The sequence below is a fragment of the Monodelphis domestica genome, chromosome 5 (genome assembly GCF_027887165.1).
Source record: "Monodelphis domestica isolate mMonDom1 chromosome 5, mMonDom1.pri, whole genome shotgun sequence".
NCBI classification, from domain to species: Eukaryota; Metazoa; Chordata; class Mammalia; order Didelphimorphia; family Didelphidae; genus Monodelphis; species Monodelphis domestica.
In genome coordinates, this window is record NC_077231.1 from 240,999,600 (window position 1) to 241,025,325 (window position 25,726).

Sequence of the window (25,726 nt, forward strand, 5' to 3'; positions counted from 1 at the left end):
GGAATCATTCTCAGTTCTCCTTAAAGTGTATTGCCTTTCTTCTGAAATTATCTCCAATTTCTCCTACAGAGTCACAGTTTTGCTATAGAGATGTATATTCCTAAAAAAAAATCATATCGCTATAAAAATATGTGTAATAAAATCGGAAAGCTAATGAGAAAAATGGGGGCCTGGGGACCCAACGTTTAGAAATTTCATCAAGGTACATAAAAATTATATATATGGCAGCCTTATTCAGCCTATGCTCCTCTATGAGGCAGAAAAAGGCACTGGGTTGTGGCCATGGAGGAAGAGAGTACAGATTATCTTTCTTAAACCCTAAACTCCTACTGCACCAGAAGATATAGAATAAACTTTTCCTTATAGAAGTCCTTATGTTTGCTTGTGGAAATGGTGTCAAAGGGATTATAGCTTGAGTAATTGTGAAATGGTAGAGAGAAATCAAATAACATCAGACATCAATGGGTATTACTCATCATCCGCCTTGTTTCTGACATAGGAAATTGTGAAATGATATATAAGCAAATTTGAAATTCAACAATTTTAGTTATGCCCACATAGTAATATCAAATTATGATACAACCAGTTCATATTTTCAAAATAACTCGATACACCTTGTTTGCACCTAGTTGTTTGCATATCTCTATTTGACTGACAACTTGAGAGCAGTTACTATTACTTTTTGCCTTTCTATTTACCCCAGTGCTTAGCACAAAGCCTGGTACAAATTAAGCATTTAATAAATGCTAGCTGACTAACCACTCTGCCATCAAAAGGAATTAAATTTAGTTTAAAAAAAAATACAAGAGAACTTAAAAAAAAAAACTAAAGTCTTGAACATCTAATTCCCTGTATAATATAAAGTCATATATAAAAAAGCAAAGAGTATATTTTCAACTCCTTTATTACTCATCTATAGGTAATAAATATTTTTAAGTGTCTTCTATGTACCAGATTCTGTGCAAAGTGCTAGGAAAACAAAAAGGGGAAAAAAAAGATAGTCCTTGACTTCCAGTTTACAGTTTGATGGGTTCTTCTATATCAGGTTCTTCATGGGCAAGTCAATTTCACTTCTGCAGGCCTCTATTTTTTAACATCTATAAAATGAAAGTTTTGGGGTATTTTAATGCACTAAATACTTAATCCTCTACTCATTCTGGGTATCAGATTAGCTTATATATTTCAGTCAAGTATCCTAACTCATTTGGTATCAGGGAACACTATGGTCACCTCATAATTATGTTTCTAAATGCATAAAATAAACTACAGGGATACCTGGGTATCACAGCAAGTACAATTTGTAACAAGAAAATGCTAGAAGCCTTCCCAATAAGATGAGGGGTGAAACAAATATGCCTACTATCATCTATATTATTTAACATAGTATTAGAAATTCTAGGAATAGGTATAAGAAAAAAGAAATTTAAGGACACAGAAGGGACAAATAAGTAATAAAACACTATTTGCAGATGACATGATGACACATGTGGAAAATCTTAGGGATTCAATTAAAAAGTTAGTTGAAACTATCAATAATTTAAAATAAAATAGCAGGACATGAAATAAACCCATATAAATCATCAGTACATTTACAAATTACATAAGTCCTACAAGTATAGATAGAAAGAGATGCTGCATTTAAAATAGCCATAAACAAAATAAAATACCTGGGAGTATACCTGCCAAAACAAACCCAGGAACTACACAAACATAATTATAAATTGCTTTTATACAAATAAAGTCAGATCTAAATATCTGGAGAAATATCAATTGTTTATGGATAGGCAGAGCTTACATAATTAAAATGAAAATCCTACCAAATCTACTTATTCAATAATATTACTAATAAATAACCAAGAAATTATTTTACTGAGTTAGAAAAAAATAACAATTCATTTGGAAGAACAAAATAAATCAAGAATAGCAAAAGCATTAACAAACAAAAAAGCAAAGTACAGTCTAGCAGTACCAGATTTTAAATTGTATTATAAAGGAGTAATTATCAAAATTATCTGGTACTGGCTAAGAAAATGAAAGGTAGAAGAGAACAGACATACGATGAACAGCAATAAAAGCCTAAGTAACCTTGTATTTAAGAAAAGCATAGATCCAGGTTTTGGGGATAAGAAATCACTAATTGGTAAAAATTACTGGGGGAACTAGAAAGCAGTTTGGAAGAAATTAGATATAGATTGAAGAGGTGAAAGAAAACTATGTGAATTTGATCTTTTAAAAACTATTAAAAGAAAAAACCCACGGGGAGTTCCCTAGCTACAATTAACCACCCCACCACCACCTATCAGATTCAAAGGTCATAGGTGCAGGATTGGTCCTTACATAGACCAATCCCATGCCCGGAAGTAACCTAGCACAGGACTGGTCCAATTCAAGGCCAATCTCAAACCTGGAAGTAGGGGGCATTGTCCCTCCCCCAGCACAGAATTGGTCCATACAAGATCAATCCCACATTAGGAAGGAAGGGGGAGGGATCCCTGGGCCCCTGGGGGATGCAGTTCCCCCAGCAACAACACTTTAAAAACCACAAGACCAATATCTTGCACCATTTAGTAAGATAAGATCAAAACAGATAGATGATCTAGGCATAAAAGGTGATATAAGTAAATTAGAACAAGGAACAAATTACCTTATTTATGGAGAGGAAAAGAATTTTTAAATTAACAAAAGTTGATTTAAAGCATAGTAAAATAGATAATTGAGTATTTTAAACTGAAACGGTTTTGTCCAAATAAAACACGTGTTGCCAAAATTGGAAGAAAAACAGAAAATTGGAGAAAATTTGTAGAAAGCCTCTTGGATAGAGGTCTTATCTGAAATTAATAAATGTGCCAAAGACATGAACATACAATTTTAGGATGAATAAATCAGTCACATATAAGTATATGAAAAAAAATTTCTAAATCACAACTGATTAGAGAAATGCAAATCAAACATTTCTGAAGTACCATCTCATAGCCATCAGATTGGCTAAAATGATAAATGGCAAATTGACAAATGTTGGAGGTATTGTGTGAAAATGGAGACACTAATACATAGTTAGTGGGACTGTTAACTGGTTGAATTTTTTTTTTGGAGAACAACTTGGAATTACACAGTGAAAAAGTTATAAAACTGTGTATACCCTTGGACTTAGCAGCGCCATTGTTGGGTTTGGTGCCTGAGGAAATCAGAGAAAAAAAGAAAAGAATCTATATATTCCAAATTACAGAATCATTTGTGGGGGAAAACACCTGAAAACTGAGGAAACAGATGTCCATAAACTGGGAAATGGATAAACAAATTGTGGTATATATACCAGTGTGATGGAATACTACACCACCATAAGAAGTGATAAAGCGATGAGAGTAGGCTAATAATAATAATAAAATTGGGAAACAACATCACAGAATAATGAACAGAAAAATAAGTAGAATCAAGAAAATATACACAGCTACACAGTTAATTATTGAAGAATAAATTATTAATTTTTACCTCCAGAAAGTGAACAAAAAGGTAAAAAGAAAAGACAATTAGTATGAACATAACTGGATGATGCCTACTGTTTTTTTGGGGAGTGGAGGTGGGACTAGGGATTGGGATACTTGTGGATAAATTCTTTTTAATAAAAAGATTTTTTAAGTTGGTACTAAGAAAGGTTTAAAAACAGTTAACTGCATAATAATTTACATAAAAGATCATAAAACCAATCATACTGAAATAAAGATGAAAAATTTTCCCACTAAAGTTCAAGGAATCCTTGAAAATCTATCCACAAAAAGGGGTAGCTAAGGTGGTCCAGTAGATAGAGTGCCAGTTCTGGAGTTGGGAAAACCCATGTTCAAATAAGGCCTCAGACACTTCCTACCTGTTTGATCCTGGGCAAGGCACTTAACCCCAACTGCCTAGGCTCTTCTGTATTGGAAGTGATATTTAGTATCACTTAGTATACTTAAGAAGGTAAGGGATTTTTTAAAAAATGTATCCACATTCCCCTGAGGGTGAATAAAAACTCAAATTAAGAACTCTGGTTTACATGGAGTTTGGAAGTTGCCACTATCATATATCTCTAGCAAGTCTCCGAGGGAATGAGAATATAGTAAACAGTACCATCTCAAGGTCAAGGACAAACACTGAAAGAATTTTATCTTGTAACACTGGCATGTGGTGCAATGAGCACCCTCCCTAATTTCAATCAGCAATCATAGCACTTCAAAGGAAAACAGAATTAGCTCTCTAATTAGAATGCCCTCTCACTGTGCACAAAAAATTTGTATAGCAAAATTATCTATGGATGAGAAAGTGATTCATTCAATTTTGCCATTTTTCTGATGGTCCAAATCTAGAGAATTTACCTTTCACATTTTAAAAGTTAATAGCTTGAGTATTTAAAAACAGGTAGTGCTAAAATTTACTATAATTTGGCTTCCACCAACTATGGAAGTTGGAGAACAGTGAATAATGGTTGTAGATTGGCTCACAAATATAAAAAAAAAAATTCCTCAATTTGACTCAATTCAATACTCATGTCTGAGAAATTCCTTTGCTAAAGAAGTAATGTACTTAGAAGCAGAAAGGACTTTAAAAATGGCTTGGTTTTTACAACATTTTACAATTAAGGAAACTAAGGTTCTGTAGAGGTCAAATGTCACAAAGTGAACCTGACTTTCCTGATTACGAAGCAAGAATGCTTTTTCTACTACTGTACTTTGGTTATCTTCCATAAATTGCTCAAAAGGGATACATGTGGGGAATAGAAGGGATTATGTTGCTGGATTCTGTGGCATACCAGTGAGCCCACCAGGTTCTCTCCCTTTTTTTGGATTCTTGCACCTTTATCCCTCTCTTATCAATCCTCCACGAAAGCTGTCAAAATGGTATTCCCAAAGCACAAGTGTGACTATTTCACTTTCTAACTCAAAAACCTCCAGGTCTCTTAAACAAAATACAAACTCCTCTGCCCAGACCTTCACAATCTATCTCCAATCTGTACTTCTTCCCTGCCACAATTCTTAAAACAGAATGCCATGAATTTGTATTTTTGATTTTTTGATAATTATATTTCAATATAATTACTTGGTAATTATATGAATTTTCTTATATATTTAAAATCATTCTGAGAAGGGGTCCAGATGTTTTACTAGCCTGACAAAGGAGTCCATGAAAACAAAATGGTTAAGAATATCTATTGTAGGGGGCAGCTGGGGGGTCAGTAGATTGAGAGCCAGACCTAGAGACAGGAGATCCTTGGTTGAAATTTGGCCTCAGACACATCCTAGCTGTGTGACTGACCCTGGGGCAAGTCACTTAATCCCCATTGCCTAGTCCATACCACTCTTCTGCTTTAGAACAAATGCACAGTATTGATTCTAAGACAGAAGAGTTTCTTTAAAAAAAATTATAACAAAGAAAAGGTATTGGAATTAATGGGGCTGGGGGACCTTCCTGTAGAAAGCAGGATTTTAGTTGGGACTTAAAAGAGACCCAAGGAGGTCAGTAGTTAGAGCAGTGGACGGAGAGACTTCTAGGCATGCAGGACAGCCAGAGAAAAAGCTCCAGAGATGAAGTGTTTTGTCTGTGGAACAGTTAGGAGGTAAATGTAAGCAGCTTGGATATAGAATATAAGTATAAGCCTGAGGGCCTGGGAAGACAACATTGCCCTCTATAGTAATAGAGTTTGGGGTTTGGGATGGGGGGGTGGGGGGAGGCAGTGAGGAGAGACAGAGAGAGAGGTTGAATAGGATGATAGTACACAGTAAGTGTTGTTTCAAGTGCATTCAGTCTATTAAGTTCGAGATATGTGAAATATAGTTGGAGATCTGAGACTGGAAGTCCAGAGAGATTGTGGAAAGTTAGGTAGATGTGAGAGCTATCAGCACTGAGATGATAACTAAATCTATAGGAGCTAAGGGAATTAAGAAAAGGAAGGTGGAGGTAGCTACTTTAGACAGTTTAGCTTTAAAGGATACATAAGAGATATATTATAGCAGTGATTGGGGTTCTTCAGGAGAGGAGACATATAGGGAGGTGTGTAGGCAGTAGAAAAAGAGCCAATAGATAGAGAGAGACTAAAAATGTGTGAAAGTTGGGATGAGAAAGTGGGCAATCTGTTGAAGGAAATGGGCTGGATGAAGGACACCTAAAGGAGTACAAGGGTTAGCTTTGGTAGGGAGTAAGGCCACTTCATCATTTGAGACTGTGGTGAAGAAAAGATAGAGACAGAAGGCATCAGGAGATGAGGAAGAGGGGATGTTTGTTCATAGTTAATGGCCTCAAATTTTTCCATAAAATATAAGCAAGGTTATCAAGTAAAACAGTGGAAAGGAGAACTATGGTGGGTTTGAGGAAGGATGAAAAGGTTTTGAAGAGTAGTGAGAGCATGGTAGGACTGCCCAGCAGTAGAGAAGGACCAGATGAGGTTGTATGTAACAAATCTGTAGCAGACCCAGTCAGAATGTTTGTGTGATTTTCTCCATCTTCATTCAGTGGCAGTGTGTAGGAGAAAAGGCAATGAATGATGGTAGTAGTGATCCAACACTGTGGTCTGGCTGGGCTAAATCAATGATATGATAAAAGGGATAAAAATTGAAAGGTGTAGAGGTTAAATTGGTTCATAAAAAGAGTTCAGATGGGACAAAACGAAGAGTGGCTAGTGCAGAGGAGGAGGTCTGGGTGAGAACTGAGGGGTCAGGGGATCAGAGTTTTATAAAGAATAGCAGAGGGCAAGATAAAAAGTCAGTAGATTATGGTCAGATAAGAGGATTCTAACTTCTTGAACAAGGAGGTGGCATACTTGTCAGTGATAGCAAGACAAGTATTTGGTCATCTCTCAGTATAGCTAAAGTAGCATCAGTGAGATGATAGGAGTTGTGTAAATTAAAGAACTGAGTGGTTAAGGGAATTTGAAGGAGAAGCAATATGTATGTGGATGTCCACTAGTATTTTTGTTGAAGTGTAATAAAAATCTCTAGGTTAAGTGAGGTGGTATAAAGGAACATTTATTAAATGTAATGCAAAAAACCTAACAAATATCTCATTAACAATCCTGAGAGAAAGGTGTTATTACTGCCATTTTGCACTGGAGAAAACTAAGGCAGAAGATTAAGTGACTTGCTCAAAGTCATACACATAGTGACTTTAGGATTAAAACTCAGGTCTGAATCCAAGTCTGATTCTATTCACAGTGCTACCCAGGTGCTTCAAAGTTTAATGTAATGTAGACATTCCTGGCTAATATTTGGTATTCATTAATTAATACTATTGCTTTGGAAAAGTCTGTAAATGTAACAAGTAATAAAAATACTTTCATGCTCCAATAGCGACTTGGTAATGAAAAGTGGAGAAGGCAGTATGGTACAGAGGAAAGGTCACAGGATGTGTAGTCAGGGGCTGGACTACAGAAAGCAAGTCACTTTCTGTCTTTCAGATTTCACTTTACTCATCTGTAAAATGAGGAAGTTGAACTCAGTGATTTTTAAGGTCCTTTCAATCTTTTAAGTCTATAAAACTGTATATTTAATTGCAATAGTAGGGCCAGCAGTCAGCCACATGTCAGTATTTTATTATAAGTTATAAAATAGTATGATTTCAAGTAAAGAATTTTATTCTACAAAAGGTGCTACATTTTATATTTATGGAAAATTTTTAAGTAAAACACATTGCCTATGACAGCATGAATGAACTTCAAATTTGTAGTAAAATTTATAGTATTTATAGCAAATAGAGTAGAATTCTCATATTAAATTACACAGACTGGTGAATGGAGAATGAGAATAAGTGAGGTTAGCTTTTATGTAAAGTTTAAATCAATTTTGAAACATTTTAGAATTTTCTTAATAAAAGTGAGTCTAAAAATGGACTGTCTTAAATTAAAAAACATTTCCAACAGATATGTCTCAGTTATTGAACTTAGAGATGCATAAAAATTTACAATTCACTAATATGACAGACTTCTAGATTTTTTAAAAATCCTATGTAAATTAATGATGTTACAGTACTAACACACATTTTTTAGGTTGAGTGTGTTAAATTGAAGAATATATTTCCAATTTAGAACTATAATAAAATAGACTGGTATAACAATGACAATCACAACTGAGAGTTTATCTTCTGTTTGACTCAAATTTTAGGTTACTTTAAAAATCAAAATTTAGACATTAGTTGGGAGAAGCTAGTAGCACTAGAATCATACAGTCCATAAAACAACTTTGTAATAGTTAATATAAAATATGTGATTTTCTAAGAAAAAGAGAAAAGCAATGTCAATTAGCTAGGCAATAATTAAAAAAAGATTCTGGAATTTATTAGGTTAATGGTTCTTAAAAATTACAACAAACCATTTAAAAATACTTACTAATTCTTCACTTCTCTCCTGCCATCCCCAAATACCACCATCCTGGAGTACTGGCTGTTGATATGGGTAGCTTTCCACTAAAAGTGAGGTGTTCTTCAAGTCTTCTGGCCTATTTTGTAACTTCTCACTTATATCTTCCATTACGTCTTCAGGCATTGAATTAGTCCACAGATAGCCCATTTGGTAAGCACCACAACCATTAATAAGTCTATTAGAAAATATTTGATTTGTTATCCCTCCAGATTGGTAGTAAGAAAGTTCATTTAAGAAATGGAAACTCAATCCATCCTGGAAATCCACTTTGAGGGGATTTTCTGACATATTCATTTTATCCTCCATAAGATGAGGGGTACAATTCTCATCAAGTGGTACCACTTCTTTGCCATCAACTGAGATAACAGGAATTACTTGAAGTATGTCGTAAGAGGGAGTAGATGCATACTTATCCATTTGAGTTGGGTCAACTTCACCCAGAGTTTTTGTATCAACACATTTTAGTTTTTCGTGTGTCAACTTGTAATTTTCCACCTCAATCTCTTGGGAATTTAAAACATATTTCCTAATTTCTGGTTCAGGACTTATATCTTTTAAATGGCATACTTGGTCATTTGTTTGATAAGTATCTAATGAATCATTATGAATAAGACCAACATTCTCTTTCTCTGTGCATTGCCGTCTATTTTGGTCTTCTTCATTATGAAATTCTGGTTTACTTAAATGTGAATTATAGTTTCCAGAAGTATCACTAACTTCTTTCACTGATCTACAATAAATTTGCTTTGGTTGTGAATTTTTACTATTCTTGAGATTATACTCTTCAGTTTCTGACTGAGGTACATTTGAATTAGAACACTGAAGTGAATGTGGCAATAAGCTAGATAATTCAGTTTTACATTTGTTAAACATTTTCTGGGTTCCAGATTTGTTTTTCCTTTGTTTATTTTTCAGTTCAGAGTCTTTCAAATTTTTAGTATTATCACAAGAAAACAAAAGAATCTTCTGTCTGTGCAATAAATTTTCTTTACAAGTTAGTATATCTGCTTTTTGATCAATGGTAATTTCAGAATCTGACCTAAAACTATCTGTCTCACAGTTATTATCCTCACCATAGACTGTTTTAGATACATTGCTTAATGGATCTGTTTCACCTTCAGTTCTATGAAATGACTTCAAGTCTACTTGATTATCAGAGCAAGCTAACAGAGATGTGGGGAAAACATAGTTTTTGGTTATGGAACTGGAAGATTGGAGGTAATTTTTATCTTTATTTTCAAGTACTTGTGAGAGAACAGGTGGTGAGTTATTTGGTCCTTGGATTACTTTATATGTGTTTTTATCATGTAATTCACATATTAAGTTCTCTCTGGTTTGTGTTAACAGTTTGCTTACATTTAAATCAGTAGGAAAATCTTTATGACTGAAGATTTTAGATTTAATGGTACTGTCAGCATGATTTTCATTATCTAAAATATTTATCTTATTTTGAAACTGGGAATAATTCACAGATCTCAGAAGTAAGTCAGTGTTTACAAGTTGTAATTTGTCCTTCTCTTTGGTATCTAAGATGCAAGAAAATTCATTGTGATGGTCATTAGAATTAGACCCTGCATCTTTTGTATCACAGTGCATGTGAAGGAATTTATAATGAGAATTCTTAAAATTGGTCAACTGATTTGTACTTGAATGGAGTTCAACTAGATTGTCAGGAAAAAAGCCCTCTGTTTTGTTGAATTCTAATTCAACTTTACTTTTATTGTCATTTAAAGTTTCCTCCAGATAAATATTTTCCACTTCACTTCTGGAACTTAAGTTCTGACCAACAATAATAGCTGTAGCATCACATTCACCATTCATTTTACTATCTCCAATGTCTTTGAGTAAATTAATAGATGAATTGTCCAAATGATTTAATTTGTCTGCAATAGGAAAATCTCTTTCTTCTTGGTCAACACACCTCTCTTTTAATGAATCACAGTCTATGTTAAAGTTTAATTCAGATAGAATGGTATCACTATGTAACAGACTGCTCTGTATATGATCTTTAGGAAATTCAACACAAGCTTTTCCCTTTAAATTATCATCTGACATGCTATAAGTATCTTTCAATGTATAAGTTGGGTTATTTTCAGTTAATAAGCCAGTCGTACATTTAATTTCCACATTAGAAAGTTTTTTCGCTTGACTAGGAAGTGATATTTTGTGCTGGGACAATTCTTCCTGTTCTATACTTAACTTAGCTGCCCCTTGTACAGCATGCCAGACTAAAATTTCTTTTCCAGTATCTAGAGGCTGTGCCATGGTACACATTCCCTCACTGGTAACAGCTGAATGGTTTTCATCTGTTGAAGTTTCTCCATGAATATTAGTAGACACTTCTTCATCCATTTGTAGACAATCAGAATCGACAACACATATACTATAAAATTCATTCTCTCTTGAGTTACTATTTTGTTTGTGATCGACATAAATTGGTTTTTCATTTGCTGTTTGTTTTTCAGGAACATCTAATATTTTAGTGCTCTCATTATTACTGCTGCTGATTTGGCCATCTGCCACTATTTCCCTTTCTGCTAATGAGTTTTTACAAGTTACTGGGTAATATTCCAGATAGCTTTTATTAAAAAAAACCTCTTCCTGTAAGCTTTGGTCTGAAAGCACTGGTGCATAAGAAAAAGAAATACAGTCTTGAGAACTCCTACCTTCAGACATGTTAAGTTTATTTCCATTATGAACAAAGAATGCATTAGTATTAGGTTTTTCAGAAGGATGTTCATAAGCAACTAAATCTTTTTTACATTCATTTTTCTCTAAATTTTCATGTCTATTTAAGACCTTTTGTACCAAACTTAATGAAGGAATAAAATTAAAGGAACTGCTAGTTCTACAAGGCACTTCATATTCAGTATCCAAAATATGAAAAGCAGGAAACTTCACTTTTTTAGACCAAAACAACTGTTTATCATTTGGTTCCTTCTCCCATCTATCAATTCTAGTAGTTGTATCACTGGCCGTATTTTCTATTTTGTGCAGCTCCTTAACTTCCACAGTATCAAATAATGAAGATAAAGTTTTACTTATCCTGTTTTCTGGTACTTCTTCCTCCTCAGATTTTTCTAAAAGGCCCGTTTTTTCATCGTCGTTGCTGTTGCTTAATTCTTTGCTGAAGCAGCAACCCATGTTTAAAGTTTAAAAAATCATATCAAAAGTTTCTGTTCATTTCAGAACCTCCAAATGTACCTCAACTAGCTTTCTATAGCTACTGAAGAGAAGCCAACACCCAGAAGCCAAAAATAGTACTGTGCAAGACACTCACATGTCACTGCCACTCAAACCCCAAATCCCAATTACAACAGATCATAGTATTCAGTTTTTCAAGTTATGCCATAAATACAATCTCTTCTGAAACATAAAAATTATTCAACAGTAATAGTAGGAAATTTCTTCGTTCTCATGAAGTATGCGGCATTAAAATACCACACACACACGAAGAGAGAAAGAACACTATCCTAACAAAAGTTCAATACCATGTAACAATCCAAATGTCTTTAGAAACAATGATCTCTAAAGTTGTATTGGCAAACAAGAACATTTTATTACATTAGAGCAACATTAAGATCAAAGGATATATGTAAGTATGGAATTTCTCTATTAATTACAAATAGATTGAAGCTACTCCACTGTAAAGAGTGCCAACTTTTTATCTTTAAAAAAAAATTTTTTTTTAGAGCCCTTACCAGAAGAGTGGTAAGGGCTAGGCAATGGGGGTCAAGTGACTTGCCCAGGGTCACACAGCTGGGAAGTGTCTGAGGCCAGATTTGAACCTAGGACCTCCCATCTCTAGGCTTGGTTCTCAATCCACTGAGCCACCCAGCTGCCCCCTCTTTTTAAATTTTTATTTTAGAATTAAAACATTTAATAAAGCAGAAAAAAATCAGCACTCCTTCATGAGAAAGTCTTTCCTAATGACTAGTGAATGACCAAGTAACAGATTTGCCCAGCAATTTTTAAAAATTGCTGTCATATAAATGTAAAACTGTATAACACGTTCCACAATTCTTCCATGTTTTTCCTCATCCTGCTTCAAACACCCTTCCATATATTGCCAGCAATTGAAATGAACTTATCCCTCAAAGCCTACTTCATGCCATGACATACCTTGACCCACACCAAGAAATGTTCTCTTTCCCTTCTCTTGACCCTCATTTTGTATCTCTAATGAAACATCATTTTTCAAACTAAATTGTGTAATATCTTATTTCCTCCTATAAAATTGTATTCATATCACCATCATCAAATTTTAAACCATCTTCCCATTCAAATCTGAAAAGTGATAAAGTCTTGGGTGAAGCATTACTTCCTAATCCAAGATGTCTTGGAAGAAGCATTACTTCCAGCCCAATGCCCTCAAACTGCAACAAGGAAGCAGTATCCACAGATCTGCAGCCTGGTGATTGCTTCTGCAGGCACTATAATCATAATCTCTTATGAGTAAGACAGAAAATGTCTTGCTAACAGAGTTCTAGGCAACATTCAATAGTTTAAAAATAAAATGAAAATAAATGAAATAAAATGCTTTGTCAAAGAAAATGACATCAAAAAAAGCTACATTAATATCTGCTTTGTTGCTGTACCCCCCCCCCCCCCCCCCCCCGGTATCAAATGAATTTTCCCATTTGACTTTTTTTGGAACTTTCTAGTGTTGTCTTCAAGGTGGGTTCCCATTTTTCTCTCTAGTACTTAGCATCATCCTTTTGCAAATAGCAATAAATATTTTCTTTCTCGCTCATTTGTACTTTTATGTCCCTTGTGACTCTTAGCACACGCCTTTACAGAGTAGGCATCAAAATATTTTACTGAAGTAAATGTTTTTCTTGGTACTTTGTTTTTATATCATCTACAGTTCCAAAAAAATTCCTCCATTTACTCTTCCCAGAAGCCATCCCTTATAACATAAGAGTAGAAATGAGATTTTCAAGTTAATAAAAACTTTTCTTAAACATGACATCATTTACAGTGTTATTAGTTTACAGAAGTAGAGTGGATAGAATTGAAGTTTGAAGTAGAGCTGAGAGTGTGTTAATTTCAAATGCTGACAGAACTATTTTTCTGTGTCAGTTACTCTCTCTGGCAGTTGGCATTGGCAGAGACACTCACAGGGACTCTCTCCCAGGGCTGGAGGAGGTAACGTCTTTGCCTCTCTGTCTGAGGAAAAGACCTAAAGGAGCTTAGTGTTTTCTTTTTCCAACTTGGGAAACACTACTGACTATATCTGTCTTCATAAATTGGTTTATATCTGAGAAGACCAGAGAAAGATCCAGTCTTTTGTTTGGACTCTTAGTCTGTTAAGACTCAAAGAGTTCTAACGTGGTTCTTGTTGAGACTCAACCAGCTAGCCTTTGTTATTTTATAAATATAAAGCAAAGTTAAGAATTATAAGGATGACAGTGGTGTTTTATTTAGAATAGTATAAATTTGGGTTAGTCACATCAGGGAGGATTAGTGTAGACTGTGAAACACAGGAGAAGTGATTCCTTGTGAAACCAGGGAGTTTATTTGGGTGGATTTAGAATCCCTTAGAATTAGAAATTCTTGTTATCCTTATATATTTCAATAAATATTTTATTTTTTATAATAAGAGTCTTTTTAGTGTCCTTGCGTCTGGCCCTAAAGGGAAGTTCACATTTGAGTTTCACTTCATCACTGAAGATACTTTTGATTACATCTATAGAAAGTATCTTCACAGTTTTGAGTCTGTACTGGCTTAGTTTTCACATTTATTTTTATGTAACTCATCATTATTATTTTTACAATACCCAATTGACATATCTCTGCAAAGAAAAGGGTAGAAGCACTTTCTTGTATCTCTTCTTTGAGATCAAGCTTGGTCATTATACTTTCATTATATATTTCAGTTCAACTTTTTCTTGCTCAGTATTATATTCATGGTTTATCTTGTTTTCTTGGTTCTACTTGTTTCATTTTACATCAGTTCATATGTCTTCCCACATTTTGTTGTTTTTGTCATAATTAGTTTTTTATACCACAGTATTATGATAATTTTTTGTTTAGTCATTTTCCAATCAATAAGCTGACCTATCTTTCTTTCCAATTATTTGCTATGAAAAAAAGTAAAATGTTTTGATGTATATGGCACCATCCTTTCTGACAATTAAATATTCAAAATATATGGGCATTTCAGACATTCTTATCATATAATTCCAGTTGCTTTTCAGAATGGTTGGACTATTTGCCAGTTTGCAGGATTGTGAGGTCAAATCTAAGTTATTTTGTTTTTTACTTATTGCTCTAAAGCATTCTCCATTTGGTTGCCAATTTATTACAATTCCCTTTTGAAAATGGTTTATTTACATCTTTTAAACACTTATCAACTGTGAAATGGCTTTTGACTATATGTGTGTGTGTGTGTGTGTGTGTGTGTGTGTGTGTGTGTGTGTGTAATTCATACACATAAACACATGATCAAGTCCTTACCAGAAAGTTGAAGAAAATCTTCTACTTCCCTCCCTAATCAATTTCTTAACTTCTTACTGTATGTGTTAATCTTTGTTCTCACCAAAACTCCATGGTGTTAGTATTACTCCAATTTTATAGATAAAGAAGCAAAGTAAATTGATCAGCTAAATACAATCTCTTGAATCAAAATCCATCATGTCTCTTTGGTAAACAAAACTTTTCAGTCACCATTTGTGTGCACTAGAGGACCTTTAATATAAAATAACTTATTAAAAACAAAATGTCTTAAATTAAACGAGGATACAAATGAGAGATGACAAAAGAGAATGTCGAGGAGAGAATGTTGCTGATCAAGAAATTGCAACAATAAGCCAAGGGGATAAAGAAGGCCATAGTGATAACAAATCAAACTTTAAAATTATTAATAAAGCTCTTTCTATTTGCATAAGTGAGCAAGTTCTCACCAAATTCTTCTTGACTTGTCAGGATTTCAAAAGTGCATTAGGACTATATAGTAGTGTTGATCAAAAAACCCCAATGTTTTTATTATTTTGTTAAGAACCTAAATGATGCCCTCAGTAAAGAGAACTAGCAATCTGTCAAATGTCTTGAAATAGGTATATGGAAATAATGATAAGCAGATATGGATAATAGGTAATTTTTGGCTCTAAGATCCAAATAAAGATGAAAATTGTCATAAACCACATTTATCTACTTACATAGTCACTATAATCCTTACACTACCACTACATCAAAACACCTTTTATAAAAAAATTGAACAAGTGAGAAACACACTTGGACTCTTAAAATTAAATCAGTGGCAAAATTGGGACCAAAATCCCTGTCTGATTAATGATAAAGCAAAAATAAAATTTAAAAAAAAAACTCTTACCTTCTGTTTTAGAATCAATACTGTGTATTAGTTCCAAAGCAGAAGAGTGAGTGGTAAGGACTAGGCAATAGAGGTCAAGTGACTTGCCCAGGGTCACACAGCTAGGAGGTGGCTAAGGCCAGATTTGAAGCCAGGACTTCCTATCTCTAGGCCTAGCTCTCAATCCACTGAGCCACTCAGCTGCCCCCTATAATAAAAAAATTTTTAAAGATATGTTAAGAATAAAAAGTGACCACAGTCCTAACAAAGAAAAAAAATACACTCTAACTAAACAACCATGATATTTAGCAGTGATGGCAAACCAATGGCATCCATTCCAAAAATGGTACACAGAGTTCTCTCTGTAGGCACCCAGCTACCCTTCACCCCAACCTCACCAGACTTCCTTAATTGAAAGGTAGAGGGATATGGGTGGAGCTGTTCCCCTCCCCCTCTCCAATTTGCTTGAGGATATTTTTTCACATCCTTTGTCCCTCTTCCCAGTAGTCCAATGGGAACACATGGTGGTAAGGTGGGAGGCTCACTGGCAACAGAGCTGGAGGGAAGCAGAGTACTTGGACACTTCCTCTCCCCATCTTTACCTTTACTGAGGACAATCCTTACTTCTCCTGCCCCTCTGCCCAGCAGCTTTCACATCCCTTGTGTGTGTGTGTGTGTGGGGGGGGGGGGGGGGGGGAGATATACTGCTATAGGACAGTCTCTAAAAGATTTGCCATTATTAATTTATAGAAATGTGAATACAAAAAACAAATTTATCTGGAAAATATGATCTAAGAAATGGATGACGAACTTCTTTTTTCTCACAACTTGAAAGGTAGGCAGAGTCGATTCCCACAGTACATAAAGGGGAGACTGGGCTGACCAACACCCCCTACCACACTGAGACCTGTGAATAGATGTAAGCTGACTTTGGGATCTCAGGGAGGGGGCTGCAGGCCACATGGAGCGCCTCAATCCTACTACTTGAAGACCAGACAAACAGAAAATGAGATGCCCAAATACAAAATTCAAGACAACAATAAAAAGGTACATGAGAAAGAGAAAAAAGTTAAGGGTTTCAATAAGGTGAAATGGTTTATATTCCTATATGGAAAGATGATTCTGTAACTCTTAAGAATTGTTATCATTATCATAGTAATTAGAAGCATACATAAAGGATGTGACAGTAAGCTGCTTAGGATATGTCAAAAAATAATAAAATTGGGATGAAAAAGAATACAATACTAAGATAAATGGGGGAAAAGTAAAATAGAGTAAACAATATCAAATAAAGACCTGTGAAGATGGGATTAACTCTCTCCTCACCTACTTCAAAATTTTATCACCAGAAGTGTATTGTAATAAGGGAAGAGGGGAAATGGGTTTGCAACAGGTGAAAGAGAGGGATTTTGCAAAGAAAGAAGTTTGTTGGAACTGGCCACATGCTGTGGAACTGATAATGCTATGTTCTGGAACACAAGGAAGGGATAAAAGTAAACACCGACAGTTACTGGGGGGTTCTAACTTCATGTCTCTTAGGCTGTCTGGAAGAAGCTAAGGAGATTTGGTTTCCAATCCTGTTCCTGTCTGGAGAAAACTCTTCCTTGCCTTGAAGTCATGTGTTCCTGCATGTACCTGTCTACTTAGTAGATTGTTGACCTGTACAAACTGTCTGTCCTGGGAAGGCCAGAAGCCAACTTAGGCCTAACCCTACTAGGGTTGAACCCTGCCATAAAGGGCTCACCCTGAGGTTACTCAGAAGACCTATTTATCCTACAATGTATTCTGGGAGGATTTAGTAATGCCAGGTTAGCCAGTCAGTTTGGGGAATTTAGACAGATAGGTTAGAGTTTAGGGAATGTGGAAGCAAAAGAAGCAAACTCCATGAGGAGATTTTAGGAAGGCAAGTGATTAGCTAGAACCCTTAGAGCTAGGGAATCCCAATTCCTTAATCTTCCCCTTCATATTACCTTGTTTCTAAAATAAATCCCTGTCCTGTTTTTTCAAACCTGTTTGGGAGCTTTGAACAGTACACTGACCACTGTGAAGCAGGTTCACAGGCCTCCTTAACTGAGAAGTATTAAGGAACCAACTCAACCTTAGTATCTTGACATTATCAAATCATCCCTTATAGGATTTACATATTTCAGTTGGCAGAGCCAGAAAGGGAAGAACCTAAAAGATCTGGGGATTCTCAGAGTCAAACTGCCATTTTGGGTCCTAGTTGACAGGCCACTGTGGTAGTAGATTCTATGAGCAGGCAGTTGGTAGGGGACGCTTAGAATTCTCTCTTCACTTATTATAGTATACACCCTACTTTACATTCAAGCAGGGGAGGTTTGAAACCCATGTGCTAAAGTAGGTGACAACTCAAACAAATGACTGCCCTCTGGGCAGTCCTAAGCAAAGTTATAGACTGCATCTGGTCCCTGTAAAAGTGGGGGCACAGGAAGTGACACAAAGAAGGGTCTTTTCTTCATCCTGAATCTAGATCATGGAGAAGCTGAGACACTGGCACTTGAACTGAATTTGGTAAGCCAGCTCTTGGATTTTTCCCTTTGGACTAAGGCATGGGTGAGTGAAAAGGCTGACTCTTTTCCTGGCTTCTGGAAAGATTAATTGCTGGAGGAGGCTGTGTGGTTATTCGCCACTGGATCCTCTGGCTAAACAGCCCTCTGGCTGAGGGTTAACAAGCCTTGCCTGTTTTGAACCGGGCCAGAGTAATTATCTAGTGTGACAGGATGAAACTATCAACTAGGTCCCAAAATGGCAATTTGACTCTGAGAATCCCCAGATCTTTTAGGTTCTTCCCTTTCTGGCTCTGCCAACTGAAATATGTAAATCCTATAAGGGGTGACTTGATAATGTCTCTATCCTCTTTTTTCATTTCTCTACTTTCACTCTTTATACTTTTAAAAAAATAAAACTGCAATAAAGTCATTTTGACTTGAAGAATATTAATTTCAGCAACCACATTCTCTTATATTTAGTCCAACTTTAATTTCACTAAGGAATGCCTAATACAATGGAAGGGAGGAAGAGGTTGGTGATGGGCAATGCAAAAAGAAAAAGGGTGTTGTCAAATAGTAATAGTTTAAAAAGTTGTGGTTGTTGTTTATAATAAACATTAAAATTAAAAATTTAACTATGAGTATGATAGTAGCTTTATTACAGCAAAGTAGATAGTAAAGAGAGGGAAATGGAGGAAGGAGGTAGAAAATATTACCTAGCTAATGTAAAAATAATAGGTAAATTAATTGACTTAATTGGGAGTTAGCTTCCCACCCAGGATCCTCAGTTGGCCAATCAGCAATTTGGGGATAGTGTCCTCTATAATTTACTGTTTCTCCCTCTTTGCCAACAATTCATCTATTAGAATGTCAAAGTCCAAATAAGGATTGTAAAACTTAATTAGGCACTTGAACTACTTTACAACTCCCATTGGTTCTTCTTCATATATAGGAGTATTTTTTTTTAAACTGTCTATATCTGATTGTGTAAACATTTTGTGGCATATGATATTCAGTACACCACACTCTGGGGACACTACAATTACCCCCCTTAACGGAAACATATGAGCTGGTGTGCTTTCTAATACTTCAGTTTCCATTTCTAATTTAGTTGCACTCTCTAATTTAGTTGCTTCATGTTTACTTTCTTTCATTGTCCCTTTAGTGTTGAGTAATTCATTATATTGAGTTTCCATTCTATCTAGTTTAGTCTCTACATAGTTTACTTTTAACATTAGATCATTCTTTGCAGTAGTTTGCTTGATGTTTGCTTTTAAATGTTTAAAAACACTTCCACTTCCTGTCTCTTGAGGATGTGAACTTCCTTTCTCTGAGGGTGTGAGCTTTCTTCTAAAAGGATCTTCAAGTGTCTGACTGATCCAAGTTCTTGATTGATTAAGTTAAAAGGAGGATAATTCCATTTACACAATAATGCTTAAACATTACTCTCATTGGATTTGGCTCAGAGAGGGGAGAAAAGCTAGATTCATTGAGGTATAGAATTATATCTTACTTTATAGAGAAGTGGAAGGGGAATAAGAAATGGAGTAGTGGGGAGAGGAGAAATACAAGGGAGGGAGAGGTTGGGGTGTGTGTGACCAAAAGACTCTATTGTAAGAAGGGAAAGGGTGGGGGCTAACTAAAAGCAAAACACTGGAGGGGAGGGAAAGAGTGAAAGGAGAAAGGTCAGGATTAAAGCAGGAAGTCAAAATGGCAGTGAATACACAGACGATAATCATAACTGAAAATATAAATGGGATGAACTCACCCATAAAATGGAAACGGATAGCAGAATGAATTAAAATCCTGAATCCTACCATATGTTGTTTACAAGAAACACACTTGATGCAGGTAGACACACACAGGGTAAAGGTAAAAGACTGGTGGAAAATCTATTGGGCTTCAATTGAGACAATTAAGACAGGAGTAGCACTCATGATCTCAGGCAAAACTAAAGTGAAAATAGATTTTATTAAAATACAATTATACTAGTAGGGGACCTTGACCGTTCCCTATTAGAATGAGATAAATCAAACCAAAAATATAGGTAAGAAAGAAGTAACAGAAGTGAACAAAATGTTAGAAAAATTAGAGTCAGATATCTGGAGAAAATTGAATAGGAATAAAAAGGAATATACCTTCTTTTCAGCAGCACATGGTACGTATACAAAGACTGACCATGTACTATGGCATAAATGCATTCCAAACAAAGGCAGAAATAATAAATGCAACTTTTTTAGATCATAATGTGATAAAAATTATGATTAATAAGGATTCATGGAAAGGCAAATCAAAAATAAATTAGAAACTAAATAATCTAACTCTTCAAAACTGATGGGTCAGAGAACAAGTCATAGAACCAATTACTCATTTCATCGAAGAGAATGACAATGGAGAAAGAACATATCAAAACTAGGAGTTACAGCCAAAGTAGTACGCAGGGAAAAAATTTTATCAAAAAAATGATACAAATTAGAGAAAAGGAAGATCAATGAATTGGGAATGTAATTAAAAAACTATGAAAAATAACAAATTAAAAATCCCCAGATAAAAACCAAATTGGAAATCCTAAAACTCAAATTGAGAGTAAAAGAACTACTGAATTAGAAAATAAAACTAGGAGCTGGAGATCTTTGTAAAAAAAAAAAAAATAAAGTTTTGGTAAATATAATCTTAAAAAGAATGAAGAGAATCAAAATAATGGTATAAAAAATGAAAAGAACAATCTCACCCCTAATTAAGAGGAAATTAAGGCAATTATTAGGAGCTATTTTGCCTAGTCATATGACAATATGATAATATGGGTGAAATGGATGAATATTTACAAAAATATAAATTGCCTATGTTAACAAAAGAGGAAACAGAATACTTAAATAATCCCGTATCAGAATAAGAAATTGAACAAGCCTTCAGGGAAACGCCCAGAACCAAATGGATTCACAAGTTAACTAATTCCAATACTATACAAACTATTTCACACAGACACACAGACACAGACACAGACACACAGACACACACAGACACACACACACAAAAGCAAAGGAATCTCATCAAATTATTTTTAAGACACAAATATGGTACAGATACCCAAGCCAGGAAGACCAAAAACTGAGGGAAAAATCTACAGAATAATCTCCTTAATGAACATAGATGCAAAATTCTTAAATAAAATACTATGAAAGAGACTACAGCAAGTTATCACATGGATTATTCACTTTGATCAAATGGGATTTATACTAGGAATGAAAGGCTGGTTTAATATTGGGAAAACCATCTGCACTACTGACCATGTCAATAACTAAATTAGCAGAAATCACAGAAAAAGTCTGACAAAATACAAAACCCATTCCCATTGAAAACACTAAAAGGGGGCTGGGGAGCTGGGTGGCTCAATGAATGGGGAGCCAGGGCTAGACTTGGGAGGCCCTACGTTCAAATCTGGTCTCAGACACTTCCTAGCTGTGTGACCCTGGGCAAGGCACTTAACCCTCAACCACCCTTCTGCCTTTGGTTCTAAGACAGAAGGGTTTAAAAAAAAGAAAACAAAACACTAGAAAGTATAGGAATAAAAGGGCCTTTCCCTCAAAATAACAACTAGTATTTATTTAAAACCATCAGCAAGTATCATCTGCAATGGGGACAAGTTAGAAGCCTTGCCAATAAGTTCAAGAGTGAATCAATGATGCCCAATTATCATCATTATTATTTAATAGTGTACTAACAATGCTAGGAGTAGCAATTTAAGAAAAAAGAAACTGAAAGGATTAAAATAGGCAATGAAGAAACTAAATTATCACTCCTTGCAGATAATATGATGGTATACTTAGAGAACCTGAGAAAATCAACTAAAAAGCTAGTGGAAATAATTAATAACTTTATCAAAGTTACAGTATTCAAAATGAACCCAGATACATCATCAGCATTTCTATATATTTCCAACAAAACTCAGCAGCAAGAATGAGAAAGATAAATTCCACTTCAAAATTCCTATAGAAAACATAAAATATTTCAGAATCTATCTGCCAAGACAAACACAGGAATTATATGAAAAACTAAAAAACACTTTTCACACAATTAAAACTAGATCTAAACAATTAGGAAAACATTAATTGCTTGTGGATAGGACGAGCTAACATTAGAAAAAATTACAACAAAGTTCAATTGGAAGAACAAAAGATCAAGAATATCAAGAGAACTAATGAAAAAAAAAGTGAAGGTTGGTGGCCTAACAGTACCAGATCTTAAAATGTACTATAAAGCAGTGATCATCAAAACAATATGATACTGCCTAAGAGTATAGAAGGGTGGCTCAGTGAAATAAGACTAGGGGTAAATGACCTCAGCAAGATAGTGTACGATAAACCCAAAGACCCTAACTTCTGGGACATAAACTCACTATTTGATAGAAATTGCTTGGAAAACTGGCAAACAGTCTCAGAAAAATTAGGTTTAGATCAAATATAAATTCAAAATGGATATATGACAACTGTAAAGAGTGATATAAGTAAATTAGGTCAACGTAGAATAGTATACCTTTCAGATCTATGGGTAAGGGAAGAATTTAAGACCAAGCAAGAGGTAGAGAGCTTTACAAGGTATAAAATGAAGAATTCTGATTACATTAAAATAAAAAGGTTTTGTACAAACAAAACCAATGACACCAAGATTAGAAGGGAAGCAACAAAAGGAAAAAAATTTATAACAACATTCTTTGACAAAGGTCTCATTTCTCTAATATATATATAAAGCTAAGTCAAATTTACAAGAAATCAAGCTATTCCCCAGTTGACAAATGGTCGAGGGATATGAATAGGAAGTTTTCAGATGAAGAAATCAAAAGTATCAATTATAAGAAAAGGCATTCTAAATCCCTCCTGATGAGAGAAATGCAAATCAAAACAATTCTGAGATATCACCTCATACCTACCAGATTGGCCAATATGACAGTAAAGGAAGATGTTGGAATGGATGTGGCAAAATTGGGCCACTAATGCATTGCTCATGGAGTAGTGAATTGATTCAACCATTCTGGAAGGCAATTTGGAATTATGCCCAAAGGGCTTAAAAGAATGCATACTCTTTGATCCAACAATACCACTGCTATGTCTGTAGCCCAAAGAAGCAAAAAAAAAAAGTGGTGGTGGGGGGGGGGGAATGGACCTGTTTATACAAAAATATTTATAGCCACGCTCTTCATGGTAGCAAAAAATTGAAAAATAAGGCGGTGTACCTCAATTGGGCAATGGCTGAACAAATTGAGATATATGATGGTGATGGCATACTATTGTGCTAAAAGGATAGACAGACGGACGGACGGACGGACGGACAGATAGATAGTTGTAGGAAATATAGAATTAGCCTTTTGCTGCAAAGCAGATCCTACAGGCCAACATTCCAGAACTCTGAAAAGAGAGGTAGTTCTTCTTCCCTGGAGAAAGGCAGTTGGTTGAGTTGATCTTTAGAGAATGAGATCTTTCTTCAATCAATTCATCTGAAGGAAGTGGTAGAGAGAGTGATTAACATTACATCAGTGGACAATGTGTATGTTAAACCATCACTTCCCTTCTGATCCTGTGTGGTCCTGTATGCTGCTGATCTCTACTGGGACTTCTGACAGCTCCAGGAGGACATCAGTTGTGAGACTTCCTTTAGTCTTATTCCTGTTCATACAAGTCCTTCCCTAATCTTAAATAGTAATTAAGGAATTAATTAGAATAGTATAGAAAGTTGTTAGTGGGTCTAGTACACTAACTTTGGGTTTAAGATTAGATCTTCCAATTCCCTTCTTTTCCTTCCCTTAGCTTAATAAATAGTTAATTAGTTATAAGTTATTTATTTAAATGCCTATTATTCTACACACACATACACACACACACACACACACGCACACATATGCACACACACACACAAAGAGGGCCAAAAAAAATTAATTATAATTTTAAATAGTTTAACTGATATAAATCAGTTACCATAATCAGGAAAAGAAAACAATCAAGATCATCTTACCAAAGATGTTGCATACTTTTTACTCCAAGAAAGTAGGGAGTCAAAAGCAGCAATGATTTAGAATATGAAGTTGTTAGAAAGTCAGACAAAGATGGCAGTATATTATAAGCAGTGCTAGCTCATAAACATGGAAAAGTTGAAGGTTAAAATCAATTAAAAAAAAAACACAACAACCAACAATAAACTCACTGATATGCCCAAGTAAGTAAAGTCATCCTAAGGACATTTCTAAATGAAAATGGAAGCACACCAAAGAGAAGCAGAAAAGAACATTTTTATCACCTACCACCATAGGGCTTTCTTACTAGGAATGCTACTAGGAAATATGCTACTAGGAAAAAGGGAATCATACTAAAGATCCTGAAAATGGGATATTAACAATATTAGAGTCAATACAGGAAAAAAGACTTATAGATGAAAGGGAACTCGGAAGCCAACTTTCTCTTTTAATAAATGAGCAAAACTATTTGGTTCTTGCCTAAGGCTACACAGATACAGGCAAAAGACAGGATCTGATTTCAGGGTCCTCGACTCCAAAGTCAGTATTTTTCCCACTGTATGTTACAAAACCCTTCTAACAAATACTTATACTCAAAAACAATTCCTACATTTGTTGGCATTTATGGTCAAGAAATAAGTGAACAAAAATGCCATTGGAAAATAATGCAAAACAAATTCAGCATAACAAGAAGGATGGAGTATATAAACTAACCATTATCATTTAAATAGAAAAAATGGGTGAGAAAGATTAAAACCAGAATCCTAATGAGGATGTAGATAGTATAAATGAAAAATCTTAATCAACTGTTTTATGAAATGAAGTTAATTTAAATGTTAAAAGCTACCCAAGTAAGTTTAGTTGATCATACTGTATTGTTTTTAATAAAACATCTTAAATCAAAATATTTTAAAAGGAAAATAAATAAGATGATAATTCTGTGCTTTGCTCTGGTCTAATCCTGTTTAGAGTATTATTTTCTGTTTTAGGCTCCTTATCTTATTGAGGAATGTAAACCTCAAATTTCCTTAGACTTATAAATGTTGGAAATTTCACCATTGGGATATTTCATACTTGGAAAATTTCTTACTGATAGTCTATTGGAATGGGAACCCCATTGGCATGGGAGGTTCCTTCTCTTCCCTTCTTAAGATTACTTTAGGACAGAAACCTTTTGCTGAACAATGGAAAGGACTTTGACCTATGCTTAAGCATAGAACAGGAATTTCTTTGAGTCTTGATTGATTTTAGAATTGATACAATGGAGATACTCCACCCTATTCAGTCCTAATAGGATTGAGTAAGGGCTGCAGCCTAGATCAAAATTTAATTATTTCTAAATCTCTACCATACTCAAGTTAACAGGATTTAGAAAGGGCTGTAGCAAAGGAGTAAAGATTTAATCATTTGAAAAATATGACCTTCAACAGACATGTGCAAAAGCCAGAAACCTCTGGGCGGTCCTGGGTTAAGGGAGAGCCTCCATTGACAGGGAAATTGATGAAGAGTGATTGGTAGAT

At 34.9% G+C, this 25,726-nt stretch overlaps 1 protein-coding gene across 8 annotated transcripts in view; it reads right to left on the reverse strand.

Moving 5' to 3' along the window:
• LARP4B (La ribonucleoprotein 4B) overlaps positions 1 to 25,726 on the reverse strand; it is a 229,245-nt gene that overhangs the window by 63,349 nt on the left and 140,170 nt on the right. The window contains exon 1 of one of the 8 annotated variants that reach the window (XM_016426283.2): positions 8,348 to 11,844. The exons of 3 other annotated variants lie outside the window; for them this stretch is intronic. In XM_016426283.2, the coding sequence (XP_016281769.2) occupies positions 8,348 to 11,524 (3,177 nt within the window). In that variant the 5' untranslated portion in view covers positions 11,525 to 11,844. Of the gene's footprint in view, positions 1 to 8,347; positions 11,857 to 25,726 lie in introns of those variants that run through there. 4 more of the 8 variants (XM_016426284.2, XM_016426288.2, XM_016426287.2 and 1 more) reach the window with 4 other exon arrangements.